At 40.4% G+C, this 24203-nt stretch overlaps 1 protein-coding gene across 8 annotated transcripts in view; it reads right to left on the bottom strand.

Annotated features, from left to right (window-relative positions):
* sick (sickie) overlaps positions 1–24203 on the bottom strand; it is a 1061378-nt gene that overhangs the window by 779121 nt on the left and 258054 nt on the right. For all 8 annotated transcript variants that reach the window (XM_083119471.1, XM_083119472.1, XM_083119464.1 and 5 more), the window contains exon 2: positions 1207–1324. Coding sequence is in view for 6 of the 8 variants with exons in the window: in XM_083119464.1 (XP_082975590.1) it covers positions 1207–1324 (118 nt within the window). In the remaining 2 variants the exon portion in view is untranslated. The remainder of the gene's footprint in view (positions 1–1206; positions 1325–24203) is intronic.

The raw sequence follows: 24203 nt of genomic DNA, 5'->3' as shown, positions 1-24203 counted from the left end.
AATGCATTGCATTTAGAATGGCAAAATTATATTGTATAACATCTGACATCTTCAAGCTCCCATTGGAAATAATGCAATAAATGCATTTTTCGATCGTTAACAAATGAAGACGCTCATAATTTCAAGCATAACCGTAAGATTACTTAAAACGTATATTGGGAATCCCATGTCAAAACGCGGGTAAATTGGTTACCATTTCCTCAGGTTTTTTTTACAGAGTTGGCAACAAGCGTTTCCTCAAGTCACCTGAACATACATGCTTATTTTCACTCAAAATTCCACATATTTCCGTGTTACGGTATTTTGAAAATCAGGTCCTTGGGAAACGAATTAGGCAGGAAGAACTATGTCAGAACCAGTTTTACACTTCTATCTTTAAAATTCTCAAACACACACACAGAACGAGAAACGTATCGATTGACACACATACGTCGACTCCAATAACACACTAACACGAATAAACTGCAAATGGTGCACTTTTTATTGGGTCAAAATACACACAGAAATGCATCAAAGGGTACTTTAATTGGATTCTGTTCCGTGTGATGCGCTTAAATGCATCAATTGAAAAGATCAGACGCGATCTTCGCAAAGTTAACAAAAGATAAGATGAAGACATAGGCTTGCGCACGGGGGGACAGTTGCCTATAAAGGGGGAGGGGAACAGAGAACTTTTGTGCCGCGGAAACTAGAATTCTTCTAATAGAGTGATTATCAGGAGGTCTGAACACACACACTATATACGCCCCTGCTTTAGTACCCTTCAATACAATAAAACAGTGAGATGAAATGAGGTTTTTCTTTTTGCGACTAAACTTTCATCATGGCTCTCCCCCCCCCTTAATGAGAGCGCCTGCGCACGCCTATGGATGAAGATAACAAAATGACACGTTTAGCTGTGTCAATTAATGCATTTAAAGTACATGAACTTTGATTTGATGTATTTAGAGTTCGATGTGATATCGGGTCCGGAAATTTTCTAGTGTTAATATCTCCCTTAAAAGCAGCATTACACAACTCTTAAGAGTAGAGATGCTGAAAAATGAGCGAGAAGAAAGTGGTTGGAAATGCGTGGATTTTAACCTAATTTTCTTGAATGTAAATAAAATTATTCTAAATGCGTATTCATAGAAATAAATCCATATGTTGCTATCTCTGTACATCGACATAATTTTTCGATTTTTGTTTTAGTAATGGAGTACTTACTGACTGCTTCGATGACGTCAGATAGCAAAACTCCGTCTGTGACATCAGCCTGAAGGTCTTGGATGTGCTTCTTGCTCCGCGACTTCTCGAGATAATGATTCGCCCAATCGGTATAGATCTGGAAAATATACAAAAACAGGTAATTAGATACAAGAGCGTACATGTAATAACTCAATCGCAAGCATTGTTTGAGGCTACGTGAATTAAAATAGCGACTACATGTTATTGTAAATGTCTACAAAACCGCCACAAACTGGTTTTAGCAGTAATATCTTTGAGTGATTTGTTAGGTTCGTGGGACTTGAATATAGTTCAGTGGTCGAGCACATTAAATGTGCTTTCGATATCGCCACCGAAGTTACTGGGTTCTCGGTTTTAATTTAATTTAATTATTTTAATTTAAACATTATTATTATTAATTCTGAGATACTTGGTTCGGACCGCCTCCAAATATATTCTAGATACATGCCTGATACACACACACACACACACATATACGTATATATATATGTATGTACATACACACACACACAAATGAGTTTGCATATAGGTTATGCATTCCTGCCAAATATAACCTATTCTTCTAAAAAAATTATAAGAAACCCACGATTTCGTTTCGGTAACGCTGACGCTTTGTAATCAACGGGTTCCAGGTTCAATCCCAGTGGTTTGGATGCCACGTTAAACCCATGGGTCCTTTCCCGGCAAGCCTACCTGAGCATCAAGTGAACTTAAAAACAAGAAACCACTTTTTGTTACACCAGAAGGGGTACAGGAAGAGTAGCTGGGGAGAAAAGGATTCCACTTCCGTATTGAAGCATGCATCAGAGAAAGAAGAAAACAGAATTGATCAAATAAACAGGACCAAACGATTACAAGAAAAGGAGAAAGAAAAATAAAAAAGAATGAAGAAACAAACATTCGCTCTCCACCGAGACTTAGTCGCTTCTCGGAGCGCGTGCTTTCCTTGCAGTGTTGCCAAAGCTGTGAATTAAATGCTTACTCGTACTCGTAGGATGATCATCCGACTTCCTTTAAATTGTCCAGAACTGTACACATGTCATTTGTGTTTGCATATGTGGCATTTCATTGTCATGGGTGGGACACATGGACTACATGTTTATATTAAAGTAAGTATTCATCTGATAGTTAAACAAGAGCATCCCCGATGGCGCAGTGGTAGCGTCGTTGCCTTGTAAGGGGTCCCGGGTTCGATACCCGGTGGAGGCACATAGTGTTTCGGATCCCACTTTAAACTGTAGGTCCAGTCCCAATTAGCCTTACTGTGCAAAAAGTGGACTTAAAACATGAATTGAATCCAATTGAATTGAATAGTTAAACATAATTTTTCTTACAGTTTCTCTGCAATGAAATATAAAACTTAACACTGTTGATTAAAAATAACTACCCTTAAAATATTTTCCCAGTTTTGTAGCTGTAAGTGAACAATTTTGTGTCACGGGTGGGACAGATGGAAACACTGCCTCTTTACTTAATATAAAATGTGTTTTAGTTTCTGTGAATTTTTCAAATGATGAAAAATAAATTGTTTAAGACAAAGAGAGATGGTAACTGAGCTTTGAATATTCTAGTGGAGTTGTAACAGTTAAAGGAGAAATTAATTTTTATTTGGTGCTACGGGTGGGACATAATAGAAAACACGACTAAATCAAAAAAGTTAAAATAAAAGAACATGCAAAATACTTGAATTTTTATCCGAAAGACAAATTTAGATTGTTCACTTACAAGATAGGTTGAAGTTACATCACTGCATTTAATTTTAAAAATTGTGGTTCAGGGCTACTTTCACATGCAATGCCCCATGTGTATCGTATCTACAAAATTTCCAAAAAGGCTATGTTGTACAACAATTCTTACTGATGAAAACACAAGTTTTTAAATCAATTTTGAAAATAAACAATTTTATGAAAAGTAATTACAGCAATCAAGAGGAAGCACTTGCCCCCCCCCGAGATATCTGGAAAATGTTCTGTAATTCGAATAGTGAAATTGTAGCGAGATCTTATTGCAAATAATATTGCTTTCGATTAAGAGTGGTTCAATTCCCAGAACATCGAGATTCTCCCTATTCACATACTTTCATTTTATATATCACCTATATCACTATTTCACAGTGCAGCGTACAAAAGAGTGAAAAGTTCCACGATACTTCTTGCGACATGAATTCTGTCTCGGATTCCACTTTTAACTGGATATTGAGCATAGGGTGTAGTTAATACAAATACTACCACCATTCTTTGTTTTGTAATGTCCAAGGGCTATAACTATACATCCAGAGTCAATTCTAATAGGTGCTGCCCTCTACAAGTAGAAAAAGACATCATTTATTTCAATTATATTATGCTATTACGAGCAAGCGACGAACCATACAATTAATATGACCACATTTGGTGGAGTGAATAACATAAAATAATAATTCACACAATAACCTAATATTTATTCATGGCTCACATTCCTAAACTCAATTAATGTTTACGACGGTGTTAAAAGTTTTCCGTAACAAGACGTTCCGTAAAGTCTTCAAAAATTTATGATTTTTTCCTGACATGTTGCTACAACTACTTTCTTCTTAAGGCCCCCTCTTTACATAAATAAGGCCCCAACTGCTCGAAGGAAAACAATTTTGAGAAAAAGACATCGAACACGGAGCTAATAACCGCCCTTTGGGAGAAATATTGACGAGGTGGAAACGGTAGCAGGGACTGTAATGGAGTAATTAAATTCTGGCGCCCAGCGTGGGGCTCCAATCTTGGGACAATTAAAGCGCGCCTGAACGGTTTTAATCGCACCGCGTTTGGCCTTTGCTGGGGCTCTAAATTGGAAGCCCCCGTTCCTCCAATCGACTTTGAAATGTCCGTGGAGGATTTCCACACTGGAAGAAGTGGAGAAGAGGAACTGAAGAAGAGGAATACGAGGGCAGGACTGAGAATGCGTGGAAGGTTCCATGTTCAGCTTTGGCAGGTGAAGATATTTTCAATAAAAATCGTGTCAGATTGGGTTAGTCGATGTTACACCCTTTTGCACGAACTCAATATTATTATTATTATAGGGTTCTATCGCGTGTTGCACATAGAAGTTCTTATAATTGTATCAGTGCGCCATCTTTGAGATAAACTCTTACAGTGTCAACCGACGTCATATCTTTACGCGATAAAACTTTAAAGAAAATAATAGAAAATATTTTTTTATTGACACAGGGGTATAATATAAGGTCATAAATAAAAAATTGAATTCCGTAAAATTTGAAAAACTGCAATGTTTGTCTTTCTATTACTTTCTATTGAGAGGTAAAATGCTCCCAGAAGTATCCCCAATAGCAGAGTTTATAATCGACAAGAAGTCGTAGGTTCGAGTCCCACCTCAAACTCTAGATGTGATTCCGACTAAACTTAGCGTAGAATTTTCCTTGTACATTGCACTGTACCTAAAGCACATTGGGGAAGGTGTGAACAGCACTACGCTCCTGCCGTCTCTATCTCAGGTATTCATTGAGGAGGGCGGGAGTGAAGAGTCATTGACGGAGACAATTTCACTTGAAATCACCCACGTTGGTAGTCAAAATCAGGACTCCTGTGTGGCAGACACCCTACCGTTTGGCCAGTAAAAAGATAACTAAGGTTTTCTCAGAACAACTAATTAATCCAATAATGCTAGAGCAAACCAGATAACGTCATCGCTGTGACACCGGATGAAAGCACATATTGGTTCGGATATCACTTTAAACTGTAGACCCAGTCCCGGTTAGCCTATCTGTGCATAAAGTGGATTAAACTTAAGATCAAACATCTTAATTCCAAACTTTACTTCAAAATAATTTATAATAATTTGTTATCCACGCATATATACTTCAGTTAGTTTTATTGTAGATGCTGATATTCAACACTTAAAAATGATGGTGTAAAAAAAAAAAGAGCAGGAGGAAGCAAATCAAGATGATTTGTCGCCCTGAATGATTTTCAATGACAATGAATATATGTTAAGTTCTAAAAATACTGCAAATGGCTTCATATCTGCATTATCAGAATGAGGGTTTATAATCAAAATAATCCAATAGAAAAAAAGTCCATTCCTGTGATATCAATGAGAAGCTACAAAATCTATCAAATAATAAATCTCTTCAAGTTAAGTATCTTTAGAGTTAATAATGAGAGATCAAAATCTACTTTGTAAGTAATGTTTAATAATAACTATAACAGTTATGTATTTGTAAATTTATTTAACCGAATGAAACGATTAACACTATAAATTTAGAAATCAGGAAGTTATTACTACTTCAATACCTATCTGCCATCTGTCCTTATCCTTAGGAAGCTCAATCCACTCGGTCATTCCCTTTCATCTTTGCCTTCATCATCCTATAAGTCTCTACCACCAGGTTTTCCAAGGGCCATTTGTTGCCTACATCAAACAATTTGTAACCCTCTCCATGTAGGCCCGCATTGCTTGGGCGAAGGGGCTTGGTAAGACCAACGGCACTTCCACTATATCCTTTGTTCGTTCCTCAACTAAGTTTTCTACGGTTTTAGCGCTTTGAGTTATTACTTTGTTTAGTTTTTTCGTTTTTACTCCGTGGTGACCTCCTTAAGGTATCTCGCAGTACACCTGGGAACCTATTCCTTTCGCCTGGATCCACAATCAGTAAAAGCCTGTGTGGTTGAGTGTTGTTCTGTGAATTGCCCATCCTTATGGAGCCTCATTCTTTTACGATGCCAGGGATTTCGTGTCGGGACATTGGTGTTCCTTGTGAATGCCCATCAATTTCATAACATCATTACGTATCACCATCGCCGCGATTTGTCAAAACTAAGAGAAAAGCAACGCTAAATAACAAAATTCAGCACAAAAACAGCCTCAGCTTTTATCAGTGGTTTAGTAATTGTAGTTCTTCTACATGTTTTATGTAGATTTCAGGTCTTTACAATGGGGTACCGATATTACTTTTTCTCTGCTTTTATTTGTTCGTGGTAGAGAGTTCATATCCACAATATTTGTTGCTTTCCCGTAATCACCCAACCTCTTCTCCAAGTAGTACATCCTGGACTGCATTATTGCAGGCTAACGATGATCTGGCGCCTGAATTCTCATCCAGTGTACTCCTCTCTAGGGCTTGTGTTGCGTCCTGTCTAATGTGATTGTGACGGTCCGTTCATCAATTTCAACGCGTCACTTTTCAGTTAGATCTTTTCGAAAAGTGAAGTAAAAAGACAAAACAATCGTTCATATAAGAGAACGGGAAAACAGCCTCTGTGTCGACGCACCCATTAGAATTTTATGAAAGAACAAGAATCTGTCATGTAGTCCATAAAAACTAGACACAGTGCGTCCGTCATACATGTGCAAATATCCTGGTTCAGCTCAAGAGGACAGCACTGTTGTTACCTTGACATAATGCTCTTGGAGCGAAGTGTGTTGTAGCTTTGCAAGCTTTGGAAGCATCGCTCTCAAGACAACTTTAAGGGAAGAAGCGGTGCAAAGGAGCAGATGCAGCAAATGGGGAAATGTTCTGGAAGCCGTCCAAAGAGTGGCTGAACCACACTAATAACCAGGGCACTTATCCAACGAGAATCGCGGAATTCCCTTAAGCAAGGACTGGGAAGATGGGAAAGGAAATTTCACATGTAAGCAAGTCTCTTCTTCATAGTTGCCAGCTCGTGCAACATATCTCTGCATCTAGACCTTTTTAGTAAATTGTTCAGCAACACACCGTCCAAGAGGACGAGAGGCATGCCAATTTCTGGCGTTTAGGCAAGGTTTAACAAAGGCTTCTTTTAAGTCGACTTTAGGAACAGACATGATAACCTCAACTGAGCCTTCGGGATTAGCCAGAAGTGGAGAAAAAGCGACATTAAGTAATAAGGAACTGGAACTTGGCACTCGAAATATGTATCCCATTGGGAGTCGGAAGCATATTTTATTGTGCCTACGTTGCTTTTCGTTAACCTGGATTAATCGGGACGATGAGGATGAATGGTGAACCATGGCAAAAGTAAAATGAAAAAGCAGACCTTAACCAGGATACTATTCTACACGCTACGCTAACCACTCCACTACAGTGACCGGAATGGGGAGTTTTGAGTCTGTCCAATTCTAAACAGGAGCAAGCTTCAGGGGGTTCAGAGTATCTAGACCCGAGATACAGCCTCATATGTTACCTTAGGCCACATATTTCAAAATCTCCCATGGAATTTCTTTATTTTCTCTTCCGATGAAACACTGAAGAATCCAGAAAACAACGAATTATTTGAGGTAGAGGAGAAGATTCATCCAAACGTCTGTCTTTTTCAGTGTGAAAACAATTCTCACATTGTAAAATCCGAATGAGTATGTATTATATTTCTGATTGAGGAATACATGTATTGTGTGTATGATTGTAATGTTAATGTTACTAGAAGACAGCGATAGATGGAGCAACAACATTAGTATTAATTAAGAGGAATATTACGCACTGATGAGCTTCGCTAATCCAGTAAACATCCAGGTATTTGTTCCAGAAAATAACGATATATAAAAACGAAATAATGTTATTACTTGATTTTAGTAACATATTAGCATTACGAAGAAGAAGAATTATATAGCGCAATACATATTTTGTTTCTTCACTACTGAAGTCCAATCTTCAATTCTTTCGCAAATAATAAATTCAGCTCTCGAACTTGTAATTTCGTAATCCTCTGTATGATATAATGTATGTGTTTGTACGATTCCTCGAATGATTCAGTGCAGTTCATTCGAAGCTACGTATATCTCTGCCGGCCCCCGTGGCGGAATGGTTAGCACGCGCTACAACGCCAGGGGTACCGGATTCGAATCACGGCCTGGACATGGATGTTTGTGAATGTTCATTCATGAATTTCATCATATCATCACTCATCCACATCGCAAATTAGCCAAAAGTGCAAAAAAAGGCGAAGTCAAATAAACCAAAATCAATCAATTAATCAATCAAGGTACGCATACCAGTTGCGAATTCCGAGAAAAGCATTGTACAGAGTTTTTCAAAAGTTACGTAACCCCATTGAGATATTTCTTGAGTGAGAAAACTATATATGACATTATCGGAGAGTCATAATTAGACGTCTGACGACTGATGCCATGTCAATCTGTCATTTGCGACCAATGTGCAGCATTTGATGGATTTATGACTGGCGAATTTATGGGTTGAGTGAAAGAGTACCATTTTTGGGACTTATCTCCGTAGCAGACAACACTATCAAGTCGAAATTTTGTCACAAGACGCACGCAGCATGTGCCTAAGTATTGGCCATACATTTACCTGAATACACAAAATTTCTGACGAAGACATGCAATAGGAAAATATACCAACGCCCTCTCTCTCTTGCGATAAATGGTATTTATTCATGAACTACTGTTATGATCATTTAAATATTGTTAGTTTTGGACATCCCGGAGAGGATTTTCGCTATTTCTCCTTAGTTAAATGACTATTATTATATTTTATTGTGGTCCAAATTCGATTTCCAGTGGACACACATTGCACGGTGGTTCGAAACCCACTTGAAAGTGATCCAGCGGGTTCGATGGTCGACTTTCGATCTTGTCCCGGCCTTGTCATGAGTGTTCCTTCATCAATGTAATATCATCAGCACTCGTCATCGTTGCGATTAGCCAAAAGTTACAAAAACGAGACTTAATATAATCTATCTAATATATAAAAATGGATGTATTTGTGTGTGTGTGGACGTGTATGTATGTTTGTGCCGGCATAGCTCTCGAACGCCTGGAGCAATTTCAACCAAACTTGGTACACGAGTCACTTGCAATCTGGAAATCGATATTATGGGTGTAAGACACCCTGGCACCCCTAGGGGTGGGGTGGGAAGGGGTCACATGTAAAAATAATCGAGAACCACTGATATTAAAAATTCCGCACAGACAGACATCCGTGACTCTATGCAAGCCGCACAACGGTAGTGTTTCTCGGGTTGTCTAACATTCAGGCTGTGTTGCGAATGGAATCCATAGTTTTCGGAGTCGCTAAGGTAATTGGTGACATTCACGATCACATTTAAAATTAGTTACATTTTACACTATTGTTAGAATTCATTATTTTCCTGTCTAATACAAGATTGGGATAAATAAATACTTGGGCAACGCCGGATAATCAGCTAGTAACAAATAAACTAGCCAAGTCCCGATTAGATGATTTGAACATAAAGTAGACTCAAACACACACTTTAATGCATTTGTATGCTTTTAACTTCAGACGTTCCGACGATATCAACAGTCTATCCTCCATCTTTTATTGATTTATGTTGCTTCGCTTATCTTTCACGTTGGGCTAATCGCGAAGACGAGTATGGGTGGTTATAAGATGAGATGGATGAACACAAACATACAAGCAACACAACACGAGCCACAGAGAGGACTATACTGGCCCAGAGTCCAGACGCCACAGCCTCGCTAGTCTGCAAAATGCAGTTCAGGATGAACTAAGTGAAATGGAGGCTGGCATTTTGGTGTCTCCGGAAAGCGTCACCCCTTCAACCCCACTCTCCAACTTTTAACCAGGGTACGAAATCCAGGAAAAAAGAAGGGGGGATTTCCCCCACGAACAATCTTGTCTTAAAAAGTCCCCCACCAATAAAATCTGTGTGTGTGTGTTTGTTGCAAGCATTCTCTCTCTCTCTTTCATGAGGTCACTAACAACAATGACAAATATGCACAATAAAAGTAATACAACACTACAGGAGAAATATAAGTATGAAATCTAATTGATTTATATTAATAAGAATAAAATTAAACTAAATTTAAAAGTAATATAGTAATAAAACAGTTTCAACTATTTTGCAATTTATTGACACTTTGAACCAGGTGGTAAAGGGATTTTTAAATTTCTTTTATATGTAAAAATAACAAATTAATTCCTTATAGTATATATAACTCTCTAGCCATCTTAAACCCGAAGTTTTATGACTGCAGCAACACGGCCCTTCCATCTGTCCCTATCCCAAGCAATATCTATATAATCTTTTCCATCCCTACCAATTTCCTTTAGGTCCATCTCGATGATATCTCTTCGCCTTGGCCTTCCTACTGGCCCCTTACCATCACGCTTCCCAACCAGAATCTAATCAACTCCTCTTTCCTCTCCCATCCGTGCCACATAGCCTGCCCACCTAAGTCGTCTTGATTTATATATATATATATATATATATATATATATATATATATATATACCAGCTGATTGCCAAACGTTGCCCGGGTATTAATTTACCCCAATCTTCTATTAGACAGGAAACTAATGAATTCTACCTATAGTGGTGTTGCTTGCTCAAGGATGGGTTCACCAAAGAATATAGCGACTCCGTAAACTATGGATTCGACACTAATGTAGGTCATATTTTACATTTTATTTTTCACCCCTCTCTCACCCCCCATGCGGATAGGTGATGAACTTGGAGTTGAACAGCATTCGTAGTGTCACTATTCATCTTAGCGACCCCGAAAACTATGGATTCCACACTAATATCGTTCGTTTTCGATTATTTTTACATGTCACCCCCTTCCCACCCTATTATATACAGTGATGGACAAAAGTAATCATACAGTGGAACTGAAAGGAAGAAAGGACGAATTGCAGCAGCTAGGAAAACAATAAGGAAGTCAAAACTGTTAATGCTTTACCATGTATGCACCAAACGATATATTGACAACAAAAATAAATATCAGATGCTGATTGTAGAAAAATAAAATACAATACATTCTCAATACCCGCTTCTTTGGCTGGACAAAAGTATTCATACACCAACATAAAAGTTCACTTTGAGGAAAAGAAAGAAACAAATACCATGTCGTCAGAATTTAGTATGCATTCCTCTGTTATGGAGAACAGCTGTAAGTCTCTTTTGCATAGAATGAACAAGAGGCATGGTTATTTCAGATGTAATATTGTGCCACTCGTGCAAAATGACCTCTTTCAGTCTATTCTTGCTTGTTATGTCATGTTTTCGGAGTCTGGTTTCCAAATAGCTCCAAAGATGTTCAATGGGATTAAGGACGGGGACTCAGGTGGAGTTTTGAGTATGTGGGGAGTATTATATAACAACCAAAGGCGGACAATCTCACCTGTATGTTTAGGGTCGTTGACCTGCTGGAAGTAAAAATCATTCCTAAGACCCAAATGATCGATACTCTGCTGCAAATTGTTCTTCAGAATATCCAAATAGACAAATCTATCCATAGTTCCCTCAATAAAGACGAGTTCTCAAACACCTGAGGCTGACATACAGCCCCAGACCATAACGCCACCACCTCCATGTTTAACTGTAGCCAAGAGATTTCGAGGCTCAAGCTCAGTATTGGGCTTTCTCCACACCAAAATTCTACCATCACTATGGATAATATTAAATTTACTCTCGTCCGTAAACAACACTTTATCCCAGAAGTCCAAACTTTTACTCACATACTCCTTTGCAAATGTTAATCTGGCCTTCTTGTTCTTCTTACTGATGTATGACTTCCTTCTAGGTACCCCAGCTCTGTACCCTGCTCGGTTAAAAATCCTTCTAATACTTCTTGAGGACACTTGTTTTCCCAGGTGTTCGTGAACATGTGCCGACACTGCTGACGATGTTAATTTTGGGTTTTTCTTGATCATTCTCAACAGTCCTTGTTTCTCTCTCGATGTAAGTTTCTGAGGATGCCCAACCCTTTCCCTATTTATCAGCACTTTTGTGTCTTTATATCGTTTGATAACACTTTGCACAGTCGCACGACTTCTCCCAACTATGTCTGCGATTTCAGAATATGATTTCTTATTGTGGTATAATGATATCATAATTATCATCTCTTCGATCGTGGTTTTCTTCCCTTTGCGGCCCATTTGACTTCCTGCAGCACGCCAACATAAAACCAACCACTTCCTTACACAGGTGCAAGTGCAGTAAACAAATATCTGGCACTGAATGATGGAAACTGTTGTTTAATTAACTTTTTTTGGGTTTATAACCTGGCGTATGAATACTTATGACCATCCAGAAAGCAGTATATCTAAGGATTACCTACATTTCTCATGACAATTTCAATTGTATGCACACAATTGCTTTGCGTTTCTATTCTTGCCATTCCAATGGAGCATATGTGCTACAGACTTGACTTGCCTTTACGGTCTAATTTGTATAATAACATGTTTCATTCAGACAATGCCTTTGTATGAATACTTATGTCCATGACTGTATATTCGTGTGTGTGAAAGTGTAAATTAAAATCTTCCTCCCCCTCCCCCCACAAATACTCAATAATTTCGGAGGCTGTTTTTATCAGTCTGTGCAACACATTCAATTTCTGGGATGGTTTGTTCCGCCAATAACAGAAGTAGTCTTCCTGGCATTGAGAGAATGTCAAATCCGTTCTGATGTTGGTGGAGGTGGTAATAGCCGTTCGCCTGTCGTGAAAACCCGGTTGAAAACATTCGATTCGCTCTTGGCCGCGGTGCCAAGTTCACGCGGAGCTCCCTTCCTTCCTTCCTGTTGCGAGCTCAAGGCGCGTGCGTTAGTTTGTAGCGATTCCCGAGGCCTGGCCAACACGTGCAAACGTGCGAGGAAGAATGGGGCCCTTTTGGAAGGAGACCAGATTAGAATCAACAAAAGGATGCAATATTTCTCACTTTCGTCGTCTGGAGATGTCCCACCGACTCGCCGGCACCCGGGGGACATGCATGGGTGGGTTAAGAATGTGTCTGTGGCTTTCAATGTCTCCCGTATTATTTCCTGTGACTTGGGCGTTCGTTTCAACTAGATGTGGGCAAATCCGGATAATATTTTATTCGCATATCGGATAATTTTCTACACGGATAATCGAATTATCCAGATTATCCTGATATTAGGATTGTCCGAAATGTCCAGATATATGAATGCGTGCATTATCTGGATAGTTTTATCGTTTATCCGTTGTACTGGATATCAACAATATTTTTTATTTATCTTTATTTTTATTTTTTTATATCCGAAACGGATATCGGAAAAAAATTGAAATCCGGTTGAATGATAAAATATGTGTGAGAGACTCATAAAATAAATGAGTTGTTATATTTTTTATTAATGATGGTATTTTTTGTAATTCTTATATAACTGCACCTATGCAAACAACAAAGGAAGTGGTGATTCAATAACAAAATTGTTCCTTGAATTTTAGAAAAAGCTCTCGCCACGAAAACAGTCCAGTCAAGGTGACGCCACCCACCTACAGAGTTGCCAATAAGTAACAATTTCAACCGACGAAATAACCGCATACGTACAACGTGCGAAGTGTTGCCTGAGCAGCTTAGAAGAAGTGTGGCAACCCTGGAGGGACAGGGGTGTAGAGGAGGCAAGGGGAAGCTCCGACCGACTGGAGTGTTTTCGTGGCGAGAGTTTCATGTGACGTCAGGATTCGCAGCGCCGCCATGTTTGCGGCGAAGTTGCTTGTCGTCTGCAAGGAAATACCCGCCTGCGCCAACTGTACGTTTGTTAGTACAGTGTAAAATGTCTGTAACATTGAATAAAATTAATGAAAAAGTCGTGTCATCTGGGAATAGCGGTAATTTTTTATATGTTCAAACTCTTTGCGCAATCGACAGAAAAAGATATGAAGAAGAAGCGAAGTTTTGCGTGTAGATCCATATGAACTGGACAATAACGAAATGAAAAGAGGCCTAAACCTTTGCCAAACTGTAGTTCACGTGCGTTTATTTACTTGACCCAGTTACCCGGAATTAATTTGTTTTCGTATTTATTACTGGTTAGGATTCTGCTTGAAACAATAACATCCAGTAAATCTTAACTGTAAATTCCAAGGTTCCGCCATTATCGTGTCTGTTTCCTTTTAAGATTTGTTGAAGCGCTGTAATGTAAAATGTTGAGGTGCTCGAAAACTAATTTCACTCCTTGCTTTAACAATTTCGGATATACCGGCCTTCGTGGCAGAGTGGTTAACACAGCGCGCTACGATGCCAGGGGTCCTGGGTTCGAATCCCAGCCGGATCATAGGTGTTCTTTGTGAGATTCGCTTTATCAGTTTCAACATATCACCACTCAGCCTCATCTTCACAATTAGCCAAAACTAGCATAAAGGCGAAGTAAAATAAACCAAACCAATCGATTTGGGATATATTGATAGCAGTTTTTTTTTCCGACAGTACACAAAGCATACTAGCGGCACCTTTTCTCATGGATCGAATAACAATAACAGTTCGTGTTAACGAACAAAATATAATACATAACCAAGTACAAACGTACAATTGCAAGATGAATGAAACTTTGAAGATTATCATTTTTATCGTCAACTTGTCGGAAGTATCAGCAACTTTCTACCAAAAAACAAGGAAAAAACTATTGCAAGTATGATTAAACACACCAGTTCGATCCATTTGTATTAAAAGTCACAGACAAACGTGGCGTATGAACTTACCTGAGAGGAAATGTTCACTGCATACTCTGTAATGTTCGCCTTGTACTTTAATGTTGGCACGATTTACTTTCGCCAACCAGATGACGCGGCATCTTCTGGTCTGGTCAACAATTATGTATTCCCGTGCCCTGAAGCGCACCTTCTGTTACCATCCTAACAAGGTGATATCCCCGCCCGCCCCTTGAATTCCGTATGCTTACAAGAACCGGCCTCAATCATGGCTGCTCGATCCCACAATGCAACAGTTTGTGACGTAGGTGAAACACACATATAGTGATAAAAAAATGTGCGCTCTAGACTCACCACCTCACAACAAAAGATTATGAGTTCGAGTCTTGTCCAAGTCATGGATGTTTGAGCGTCTGTTTTTTTAACTCGTCGTCTCGATTAATCTAATGTGGGAAAAAGCCAGATCAAGCAACCAATCACAAATAAACAAACAATAAACTTCATCATTCTTACAATTGGACGACAATTTAAAAAGTTATTGAAAGATGGCATGCTATCGTAATTGATACATTCACAGCAGTAAGTGACTGCTGATACTTAGTGAATACAACTATTTGTACTCATGTGAAAAGAATTATGACTATTCTCCGCATGCTCTAAGAACGAAGTCACTGGAAGCAAATACACGAGTCTTGTGACAAATCTTATTGGTTATTCCAATGACAGTTCTGCAGAAATTTTGTATGTACATAAGATGATAGTTGTGATGAATTAAGTTATGTACGTAAATTAACACAGCTTCATATTTGTCATTATCGGGTTTTATTGTGTATTATGTGCTGTACTGCTATGACCAATACAGGGTGATTCCAAAGTAACTTGACGTTTTAACGAAAAACATTTTATTGACAAATTTGACAGTACTGCTAAAAAGTAGAATAGAAGACAAACTCAGTACAGTTCAATGTGGAGGAGCCTGTAAGTCTAGGCATAACACCCACATGTCTTGCGTAGACCGAAACACATGCTCCAATATATCTGGCGTGATCTCCCCTTTTGCTGCAGCTATTCGCTGTGTTCGTTGCTCCATGATGTTATCTTTACTTGGTACACCCTAGACTTAATGAAACCACAGACCAAAAAGTCTAGGAGAACGAACCACCCAGTCATGTTGACCCTTGGCCGATCCACTAACCGCGGAAGGTATCAGCGAGGTAGTCCCGGACGATTCTGGCGAAATGCGTTGGTGCACCATATTGCTGGAAAACAACCGTGTCTTGTATCCCATCCTGAAAATCATTCATTAGCGATATAAGGAAAACGTCAAGAGGCTTTTGAATCACATTGTGAATTCATGGGCAAAACGACACCACAATTACACACAGCAAAGGAACATTTTGTCACAAGTCACGTGGTTTTGTTTACTTTAACTTCGTTTTTACAGTGGATGGAGATTAGTTTGGAGAATCAGAACGGCACAAAACCAGAGAGACGCAGCAACAGAAAAGGACCGCCTCGGAATAGACCCTTACCTAACGCGACACAACTTTATGTGGCAAATCCCAAATGATGACTCAAGGGGCTTGTTGCTAGGAAATACCAGTTTCCTCTTGGTCACACCGAAATAGAACAATTGGTATTTACCGAAGACGAGACTTCTTGGCGAAGGAGAATTAACAAATAGTTCCCGCTACTTGAATCATCTTGTTTGGCAAGGGTACAAAACTTCATAATACGTACGCAGAGCGGAGAGGAAGAGCTCGTTCCTTCCCTCATTAAAGGCAACTTTATAGGAAAGTTAGTGTTTAAAAGGTTCTTGGCTCAATGAGCCATTGTTTCTTCTTGGAATATAGAGGTAGTTGCGACATGTCCAACAGAAATGGCCTTTTCTTGAGAAACTATTAAGCGCTTTTTAGTAATCTTTTTTTAAAGTCTTAACGCTTCTCATTACTAACAAGAGTTGTTGTCTTTATGGGTGTTTGTTCTTACCAGTAAAGGCAAGATTGTCAGAGGAGAAATATTCTTAAATTTAAATCACGGAAGGGGGCGATTAGAACCCGTAGCGCAACAGCCTGAGGGGGCCAGGACCTACCGAACGCCGGCCTCACTCCCACCTGCAGAGGTGGGAGATCATCCAATCAGTTACGAGATGACGTGTGGTCAGCACGACGAACCCCGCAGTCGCTGGTTTCCGTGACCGGGTTACGCTACTCATCCATAACTCCACAATTCCTCACGATGGTGGGTGACCACCGGTTCCACACAGGCCGAAATCTCGGGAGAAAAGTTGTCATCTTCCCCTAGGAGACTCAAACCTCCGCGCGTCCCGTAGCTGGAGCCGATAGCCTGAGGCGTTAGACCGCACGGCCACGTTGCGGGTTGATTGCGGTTCACAATATGCCTTAGCCATGGAATTCGCCACATAGCAGCACATAATGAAACTTTGAGTAGACGGTAAGCAAACTTGTTGAAACCAGTTGATTTCGAGGTATAAAGACATCAGCAGAAGCGACAACATTGAAACAAAAGCTTCATATTATTTTCTCCAGTAAGTTCCTCATCATATCAATATCCTTTGTCAATGTGAAAATAAGAAATGGTAACAGTATAGTATAGGGGTGACGGATTTCTTCAAATTTACAGGAGAAAGTACTTACGGAAATCATTTTCTGTAGCGTTGTGGAAGTTCGTGAATGTAGTTTTGATCCATTTTAATGCAAATGCATGTTGTTTTCTGCGAAAATCTCTGTCCGACACGCTATTTCTGCTGCCGCCATTTGTTTTCTGCACGAGAGCACAATGTTCCGTGTGTTAAGATGACGCAACATCATAGTCAGTGTTTCAGCCTCGCCGTATTTTCACTAGAACATGACGTGTCGAGTATTTTTTTTTTAACTATGTTTGCCTAACCTAACATAACCTAACCTAACCTTAAGGAAAATGGTTTTTGGGGCTAACGTCAATGGTTTGTGAGGCTAACGTTAATGGTTTGCGACGTATTAGCATAATTTCAAACCCGGGCACGAAAGTGGGTATTTTCCGGTGAACGAGGTTGCAGCACTGCATAAATCGACAAAACACTCGCACAACGCGCCCTGAACCAGTACGCTATCGCCCACCATAATGTGTTACAGAATGGAAATAACAAGTAACAGTAAGTACTCGTAAATATAAGAAATAGACATTATCTTAGTTAGAAATGCATTATTTCACCTTAGGAAATGTTCCGCATTCCAAAATAGTACGTTAGCAATGTAAAAAAGTGCGAAATATGATTTATAGGTGTCACCCCATACTATAATAGTATCTAAGAAATTAATATTGTAGCTCTCTTGGTCTATGTTAACATAGATTTAATATTTTGTTGCCACCTAGTAGAAGGGCAGGAGTATAGAACCATGACACAGCAGAATTTGACACGCCCTTGTTGGGTTACATCAGGTGACAGCCATGTATGAGCGGATAGAACGCTGAGTCAGCAGAAAGTTGAAGTGCCTGTTGACCTTGAGGACGTCCGGTGGCGATGTGGAAGAGGGAGAGATGTAATTGATCCGTGACGTTGTTTCTTGATGTATGCTAACCTAACACGTCCGTATGCTTGTGTGTGTGTATGCGTATGCTGTGAATAGAATAGAATAGAATAGAATTTATTTCCAGTATGAGCCGTTACAGCTATACATACCATACAAGTGCAAAATTTTCGTGTGCTTTCCCTACACCCTTCCTCCTTTTTAGTCTGCTTCCACCTTCACCACTGCTTGGGAGTTCACAAACACTATGTCATTTGAAATCTTTCCCTATACTTGCCCTGTTACCTGAGTGGTTCCTAAATTTTCTCAAATTTATTTATTTATTTAGTACCCCTCCCCCCTTTCACACATGTTCGCTGTCCCCACTGAGCTTCTTTGATCTCATTACCCAGGCGTAGTGTAGGAAAGTTCCCAGATTCCTTATTTGCGCCTCCCCCCCTCTCGGTCTCTCCCTCCTAATAACGCTTGTCATTATATTCTCAATGTTATCTTCATTTATTTCCCTGATATATTTTTGTCTTGCCTCCCCTGTTTCTTTACACTGGAGGAGAATGTGAAATTTCGTCTCGTCTTCGCCGCATAACGGGCATTCTACGGTCCCGTCCTCCCGTTTAAGTCTAACTTGTGCCCATCCCCCAGTCTGAACCAGGCCAATCCTGACCTTTCTTTTGCTCCACACAAATCTACGTAGTTCCTCCTTCCCCATTCTCGATCCGTATCCACTATTTTCGCCGATGTTAACGATATTTTTGCGTCGCATTCTGCCAGAATTTTCTGTTTGGTAATATCTTCCAGCCTGGCACGTATGGCCCCTAGCATCTGCGTATCAATCATCCCCTCTATTCCCTCTTCCCACATCCATCCTAGCCCTATACTGTATAATTCCGTCTTTATTTTTGCTACCCATTGCCTCCCATTACCCCCCCCCTTATCTGTGATTGTACACAGAGTTTCTTCAAATTTCCCCCCTCCGTGGTGATCAGTTTTGCCCAGTATTTAATGCTCCTCATTTTGGCATCCACTTCCTCTCTTAATTTTCCCATTTCCCTAAGCGCCCCACATGTTGCCGTACCCCTCCCTACTCCTAGCCCTTGTTTTAGGAATCTAGACTGTACGACGTTTACGGTTTCCCCTCCCTCCCAGACCCATAGTTCGATGCCATAGAATAGTGTTGCCTTAACTGTTGCCTCGTAGACACCCTCCAGAATTTTGATTGGAATATTTGGTACTTTGTATTTTATTTTTCTTGTTTTTTCTAACGCGAAAATTGCTTTACATTTATTCCTGTGTACGTGCCTTGCCCACCTACCCGTCATTGTCATCACCATGCCTAATAATCGTACTGTTTCACCCTATCGACACTTGCCTCCCCGTATTTCCATTGTTCATCCTTACCAAATACGTACCCGTTCTTAAATACCATTATTTTGGTCTTCTTCATATTTACTCGCATGGCCCATTTCCCGCAATATCCGTGTAACGTGTCTAGACCGTTCTGTAGACCTGCTGTTGTGTTCGAAATCAGTACCAGGTCGTCTGCGTATAACAAAAGTGGTACCTTTACGTCGGATATCGTTGGTGGATCCGTGTCCCTCTGCGTTATTTCCTCCACGATATCGTTGATGAAGAGGATAAACAGCAGAGGGGAGAGAACGCACCCCTGCTTCACCCCCAGTATCTGCCCTTCTACTCACCTCGCCACTGTTCTGATCTTTGTGGTTAGAAACGAAGGAAGTCAGAACTGCGCAATGTGGCCCAAGTAGGACCATGTTGAGAAGACACGTTTAATAATTGCTGTTTAAAGAAATGAACTAATTGTCGAATCAGCAACCTCAGTCAGCAACTTGGAGCCTATATAAACATGAACCTCAGATTAAAATAAATACCACAAACATGTAAATTTAAATAAATCTACGAGAGACGCTCAAAAAGTAATGCCGCACATTTATTTTCTCATTAGAGGTTCAAGATATCGAAGTGTCCTGTTCCTCAGTCCGACTGTGATGCTTCCTTAGTTTGTGTGCAGAGTCTCACGTTCGACCGATAGGCGGTAGCAGAGTAGCGGTAATTGAATTCTTGGTGGAAGAGAACAAAAGTGTGGTGAATATTCACAACGGTTGTGCGCTGTCTATGGAACATCTGCAGTGGACAGGAGTAGCGTTGGACGGTGGATGAAGAGGATTAAGTCCGCAGAAGGTGATGAAGTTGAACTGTGTGATTGTCCCCGTGCAGGGCGTCCCTCCACTTCAACCAACCCAGACGTGTTGGAACGTTGTTGTTGATGTTTTGGCCCAAGGTAAAACAGTAAATTCTGACAGGTACATCAACACGTTGGAGCAACTGAAGAGACGCTACAGGAGAGTGAGACCAGACAGAATTGTGAAGGATGTGTTGGTTTTGCATGACAATGACATACAAAACCACACACGAGCCTGAAAACAACCGAGGCAATCGCCAGATTGGGGTTCTCTGTACTCCCCCATACTCCTTACAGCCCTGATCTCGCTCCTTCCGACCAATGAAGGATGCACTGCGCGGTGTGAAATTTGAGGACAATGAGAGTTCGGTTTATGCTGCGAAAACATGGTTGAAGAAACAGCCCGCAAGCTGGTACAGGGATGGCATACAAGCCCTTGTTCCAAGGTGGAGTAAGGCCGTAGCAGTGAAGGGAGATTATGTTGAAAAATAACATGTATAGAGGATACATACAACAATATTCTGTAGCAATATCATTAACGTCAATTATTATTTATATTATATATTATATATATATATATATATATATATATAATATATAATATATAATATATATATATATATATATTAGCTGAGAAAAAAAAGTGGGGCATTAGTTTTTGAGCGTTCCTCGTAGAAATGTGGGGGAGCGAGTGCCCCTTTGCTCCCGTCAAGGTACGCCTAAGACTTCAGCAACAATATTTATATTATTTTTCTATTATTTTCTGTCTCTCTAGGCTAATCGCGCCGATAGAGATGAATGATGATTCGATTAAATCTGCGAAGGGACAATCACGCCTGAACTCGAACCTGGGAGTGAGATCACAGTCCAGCACTCTGAGGCGACAGTCGTTCCAGAAGGCCTATGAAGCAATAATGTTATTTTCATAGTGATTTGAACGTAGAATGCTCATGACTCGAGTGAAAATTAACCAACACAAACAGCATAATACCTAGAATGAGAACTCCATGCGTTCGACACAGATACCGACGTGCTATGCGTTCCTCGTACTACCGCTGAGTTATCGTAACGTTTAACTAAAGTTAGAATTCACTCTTGGCACAGTCATGCAATTAAGAGCTAATTCCGAACTGTTTGTTTTCGACCGGCTGACGGAGTCGATATAAACAGCGCTAAAGCTACTAGGGACGGTATCGCGGGCGAAGGAAAATCTCGGTATCGTCATTAAACTCTATCCGTCTGTAAGGGATCTAGAGTGACACCTGTCCCTCTGAATCCGAGATCTTCGGTCTACTCGTCCGGTCTTTAGCAAATAAGTAGAAATTAGAACTAGTTTTACTACTACTATGTTACCAATTCGGACATTCGAAAGGGATGAATCTGAATCGTAAGTCTTCTTTGCACATTAAGGCTAATCGAGACTGAACCTACAGTTTAAAGTGGTATCCGAACCACCGTACAATGTGCTTCCACCGGGTATCGAACCCGGGACCCTTAGAATACAAGGCTCAAAGGGATGAATCTGATTATTTATTTAATGGAGCATGTAAAATGGACGGACAAAGTAAGAAACGAAGCCGTACTGAAAAAAGTTGGTGAAAAAAGATCTATACTGGAGACCATCAAGAAGAGGAAAAGAAACTGGTTAGGACACTGTCTAAGAAGGAACTGCCTGCTAAGGGATGCCTTGGAGGGAATGGTTGAAGGAGGAAAGTCCGTGGAAGAAAGAGATATCAGCTTATGGATGATATTAAATTAACTGGGTCGTATGCTATTACGAAGCGTAAGGCGGAGAATAGGGAAAGCTGGAGATTGCAGTGAAAAACCTGCCAATTAGGCAGAAAACAATGAATGAATGAATTTATAGGCAAAAATGCTTTATAATGTGTAAAAACCTGTGTTTAAACCTTAAGTTATGTATTATAACGTATTTTAAATGCATCTATTATTTCAGACTTGACATCAGACTTACCCTTTGTGACCGATACAAGAATGACAAAGAAATTTAGTTAACGAGAAGAGATCGAGAACTGAATAGCCCGAGACGAGAATGTGCCATTTTCTCGGAACCCTCCCTAAAAGCCAGTGTAGTGTGACGTTAACGACATGCAGATAAATCACATACGCCTCCGTGACCTACTAGTCAGAGTCAAGCGGTACGAGGCCAGAGATCTTAGGTTTGAGTCACTTTATTGATGACAGGGGCACATTCTGTTGACTCTCGGGGTACCTATATTCTACTGACGACCAGGAGCACCTGTATTCTATTGATATCAGGTAAAAAGAAAAAGGTAAAAGTGCTCCCCTGTGCTTAGCACCACGGGATGAAGGCGTACAGGGGGTGTGGGTGTAACGCCCCACACTTTCTTGATCAGCATCACGCGCCTGACCGCCTTTACCCCCCAGGGTTTCCCCCAGGTACCCATGTTATTCGACGCTGGGTGGGCGCCGGGGTCGCTTCCAACGTTAGAAAAGTTCCCGGATTTGAACCGGCCGGGGATCGAACCCGGGACCTTGAGCATGGTAGTCAGACGTGTTACCGACTGAGCCACCGCGGCCGCTTTTGATGTCAGGGGCACCTATATTCTACGGATGATCAGAAGCACCTGTATTCTACTGACGATCAGGGGCACCTGTATTCTATTGACGATCAGAGGCAACTATATTCTGCTGGTAATCAGGACCAATGGTTGCTTGTGCAAAAACACTACAGCGAACGCTCTAAGAATAGACACCTCCATATAAAGATCGGAATGACCCCCTCCCTGCACATTACACTCCTCTCCACTCTATCACGTGCTTGACAGCAGCCGTCATCTCCTGCCCAGACGGGGGGTCCTCCACTCGGAAGCTTTTACGCGATAATTTAGGGTTAAAAGTCATGAAGCCACCACCCCCTTGCACGCACCAGTCGATAATTGAGTTAACTATCGTATTTGGAGTTTGTCGGGGACGCCTTCGCCCCTTCGAGACCTCACCCCCCACATATGGAACAGTGCGTGGAGTAGAATTGCTTTGATTCTGATAACTGAAGCGTCTTACTACACTCCTCACGGACTTGCGACACGTCAGGAGGTCGCCGGTTCAAATCCCACGACCAGAGCAGTAGCCAGCGATGTCCACGCCTGGAACGAGAATAGTTTTTGAAGCCCGTGCATTGAATTCGACGGAACCCTCACGCACCGGACAAATGTTCATCCACGAAAAGTATTAATTTTGTCTCAAGCGTGCTCAGTCATGTTTCTTAGCTGTGGCAAAGCTCACTGACAAAAGCTTCGAAAAAGGCATTTCCCACTGTTTACCTATCTGTTATATGGGGTAATTTACAATTACAATATATACTGCATAGTACGTAATTTCAGCATACAGAGAACTATTTAACAGTGGTATTTTTAACATAAAAACATTGTAGAAATTGTGTACGTCTGCTTTAAATATAACGTCACGATAAAGTATTATTTTGTAAGTGACATTAACTAATACTGAGCAAGCATCTTATATCTCTGAATGTAGCTGTAGTCAGTGGCGTAGCAAGGGGTGGGCCAAGTGGGCGACCGCCCGAGCCTCGCGTCCCATGGGGCTTATACGAAAAATGTAATAAATAGGTCAGAAAAAAAGATGGAAAAGGCAATATAATTGGGTGCAATAAAACTAAATTCTAGTTAAACATTATAATTTGAATGAATACGTCAAAACGGCCGTAACATACAGGCAGGAGGGCCGAAAGAAGTAAAAATTATTGTCGTATTTCCCACGTGAAACATTTACTAAAAATTCACGATAGCTTGCTTGGATAATTACCCATTTATTGTTTTCTTGAATAAAAAGCCCTTAGTCTTGCCTTTTCAGATTTCTTTTGACCTTGCACTTTCGATTTTAATGTTCACAATGAA

The sequence above is a fragment of the Lepisma saccharinum genome, chromosome 3, assembly GCF_977018435.1.
Source record: "Lepisma saccharinum chromosome 3, izLepSacc3.1, whole genome shotgun sequence".
Taxonomy (NCBI): Eukaryota; Metazoa; Arthropoda; class Insecta; order Zygentoma; family Lepismatidae; genus Lepisma; species Lepisma saccharinum.
This window is presented reverse-complemented; position numbering and strand designations above follow the sequence as displayed.